Source organism: Austrofundulus limnaeus, unplaced genomic scaffold (assembly GCF_001266775.1).
Source record: "Austrofundulus limnaeus strain Quisiro unplaced genomic scaffold, Austrofundulus_limnaeus-1.0 Scaffold131, whole genome shotgun sequence".
Lineage (NCBI taxonomy): Eukaryota > Metazoa > Chordata > Actinopteri > Cyprinodontiformes > Rivulidae > Austrofundulus > Austrofundulus limnaeus.
The window spans coordinates 415,525-418,943 of NW_013952533.1; the positions used below are offsets into that span (position 1 = coordinate 415,525).

The 3,419-nt window shown below is 42.0% G+C and overlaps 1 protein-coding gene across 2 annotated transcripts in view; it reads left to right on the forward strand.

The window, feature by feature from the left end:
- akap13 (A-kinase anchoring protein 13) overlaps positions 1-3,419 on the forward strand; it is a gene marked incomplete in the record, with an annotated part of 138,567 nt that overhangs the window by 123,310 nt on the left and 11,838 nt on the right. For both annotated transcript variants that reach the window (XM_014015552.1, XM_014015551.1), the window contains 2 exon segments: positions 94-240; positions 1,805-1,878. In XM_014015552.1, coding sequence (XP_013871006.1) covers positions 94-240; positions 1,805-1,878 — 221 coding nt within the window.

Here is a 3,419-nt window from a genome sequence, read left to right on the forward strand (position 1 = left end):
GTGTGTGTGTGTGTGTGTGTGTGTGTGTGTGTGTGTGTGTGTGTGTGTGTGTGTGTGTGTGTGCGTGCGTGTGCCTGTGTGTGTGGATGACAGTGGAGACGTTACAGGCACTAGTGAACAGCAGCCTGGGGGGAGCGATGGCCAGCGTCCACGAGGGAGGAGGCGCCGGGCCGGTGTGTCTCCCCCGTCGGGCCGAAACATTCGGAGGCTTCGACAGCCACCAGATGCACAGCAGTAAGAGTAAGACTTCCTCTTTGCATGTTTACTGATGCTGTGATGTCCAGTCAGGTCCTGAAACTGCGACGCTCGCCCACTCCCAAACACACACGCACACACACGCACACAGACACACACACACACACAGACACACACACATATACACACTCCTTGCTCCCCACCTGTGTGTCAGAAAAACTGCACCGACTCAGCTACCGGACCACAGATGAGCACCAACCAGCACTGCTGAAAAGGCCAATGCTGTTTTACAAGTTCAGACTTTTTGTGGCTCCAACACTTCCCACAACGGCCTTGTTCGGTGCCACAGATAAAACATTTTACAGGGGTTCGGGGAGCAGAAACGAGGCCTGGAGCGATGGCTCTCAGGCTCTCAACTTCTGGCTTGTGAGCTGCAAGCCTGGGGGGTTATTGAGCTGTAATAAATCCCCATTTCTCCATCTGCAGGAGGGACTAAAACCTGCTGCAGATTTTTCTTTTTATTCAACTTTAGTGAAGGAATCAAATTAAAATACAAATGAAAACAATAAAAAACTTATTTGCTCTAAATCAAGCAAATGAAGACAATTTAACTGTTTAAATGACAAAGAAAAGTGGAAAACAGTTGTTAAATTACTCACCAGTTTTAACTCATCCTGTATTTATAGATTTTGTTTCAACAACCTACAACAGTAGCAGGTGATTAAAAACCAAAATCTGTGCAGCTGAAGTAAACAGCTTGCTCTTTATGACTTGCTTCTTCTGAACACTGTTGCTCAACAGTGTGGATGATTCTTTATGCATAATTTTCAGATCAAAATTACATTTTTTATCAATAAAAAAAACCCAGAGCATCGAGAGCAGCAGTTTGTCTATAAAGTGTTGAATTGAGTTAAAAGTCTTCAGACCTCAGCCTTCATAGATTTGATCAGAGCTCTACAGACGTGGCCTAGAAGGAGTGTTGGAAACTGCACAGAGCTAATGCTGACACCAGTCAATCGGTGGTTTCATGTAAAAAACAATCTCACTTCATGGTCACAAAAACTCACAGTTTACTTACTGAAGGGAACCTGAAATGTTTGAACAAGTAAATTTCAGGGTTTTGAGTCACAGTGAGTTGCAGGCAGGGATCTAACCACCACTGATGAGCACTTTGTGTGTAAATGTTAGATCTTTAGCTTGTTGCGTTTGTTCCTTTTTAGAAACAAGCATTTCTGAACAGTAAGCAAGCACAGCAGTTTCACTAGGAAATGCAATCAAACTTTTATTACTATTTTTTTTTTTAGATTTTCCCTGTCTGCGAGGTAAAGAGGGAAAAACATGAAGGTAGTATTTCTGTGAAAAACAATAGATTTTTCTGCTGGTGGGTGGGCGTTGACCTGCCTGAGGTTGCAGCTCACTTATCGACCCGCCTGCTGTGTCATCTCTAACAAGTGATTACCTGCTATGAACATTAAATGAGACATTCTGAGCTCAGTTTTAGTTTTGTTTTTCTTAGACGATCGTTGTGCCTCGGTTCTCACAGTACACCTGCTGAATGTGCATCATTTACTGACTGCTTCACGTCCTCGTGGTTTCTCCTTCACGCCAGGTGGAGACAGAGACGAGAGCGAGGACACAGCCGGAGATCTGCGGAGGACAGAGTCCGACAGCGTTTTGAAGAAGGTCTGTACCTCCGCTTCTACTTGGTCTTGACTCAGAAAGCCTTAGGGCCTGCGTGGGGGTGCATTTGTCCGCCTACATTAACAACACCATTAAGATAAATTTAGCTGTGTCTTCCCCCCCTCTGGTGAATTAGCCTCTTGACTCTTCCTGCCAGGTCTTGTTGCCACTGACAACCATCAGTTGAACATCTTTCCAGTGGTGAATGAATGAATGAATCATGTTGATTGTAACGCCCGTAGCACAGCACAAATCTGGATGCCAGCCTTTTGTAGTTCGTTATCCTGCATATATTTATCAACCGAGCTGCACATAATCGTTTCTTGAATGTCTCCTGGAGCAGAGCCGCTCCATTGTTTAACAAAATAATTTAGTGTCTCTGAGGCAGCTGGTCTGCTCTGAACGGAACAAAAGGGAAGCATTTGCCTTTTTCTTAACATTTTGTCCCCGGCAWTGCGTCAGAGTTCAAAGAGTTAAATGAAGGAGCAGCGTGAACATGAACAATACAAAACACAGTTCGTATGTGCAGTCTGCGTTCTACTCAACTCAYAATGTGGGTCTTTTGAAAACTCACAGATTTTAGTGAAACGAGCAGAGTGTGACAGCAGGCGAGTGTCTACAACTGATTAACGTTTTTAGTCGACTCGATTCAAGATGGCCACTTCAGTCAACTGACTCTAGAAACACAAGTGGCTATGACTATATTATGTTTATGTTTGGTGTGGTGCTAACTGAGACTCATGTCCTACTGATATTCTGGGCACTAACAGCTTATGTAAGATTTTTGTTGAACATTTTGCCATCAATTTATTAGAATTTGATGTGAGAGTAGCTGAGAGTCATTCACAACACCTACTCTGGGCATGACATCTCATGAAACTAATTTAGAGGTTTGAGCAGAATGGCTACTTTGTCATTATTTGTCAATAATAATAATAATAATAATAATAATAATAGTAGTAATAATAATAGTAATGATAATGCATTAGTCTTGTATTGTGTTTTTCTAGACACTCAAAGACACTTTACATTATTCATTCATACACACATTCGCACTCTGATGATGGTAAGTTGCACAGTAGCCACAGCTGCCCTGGAGCACACAACATAATGTCATAAGGCAGTCTTAGGTCGGCTTTTTTCAAATTGGGGGCTGCGGACCACTGAGAGGCCGCCAGGGGGCGCWAAGGGGGCTAGGGAAGAAAAATGCAAAAAACAAAATCTAAAAATATGTTTTAAATCATTATCATAAAATCAAACCTGTTACTCACTACTTTTAAATTTGTTTATAATATATTTAAATTTTATTTAAAAGAGCTTAATAGAAGTTTGATTTATTTTGTTATCGTCAAAGTTTAGTTGAAAAGTTGTTTTCTTGTTTCATCGGGCCCGTCGCGCTCGTTCCAAAAACAACAAGCTGCACCGGAGTATCCGGTCAGAGGCAGGTTTTAGATGTGAACGCTGAACTAATCTATGGAGGACCAAACCTATCATTATTGGAAATAAATGTATAAATATATAACTGGCGTATTAAAATAAATTAT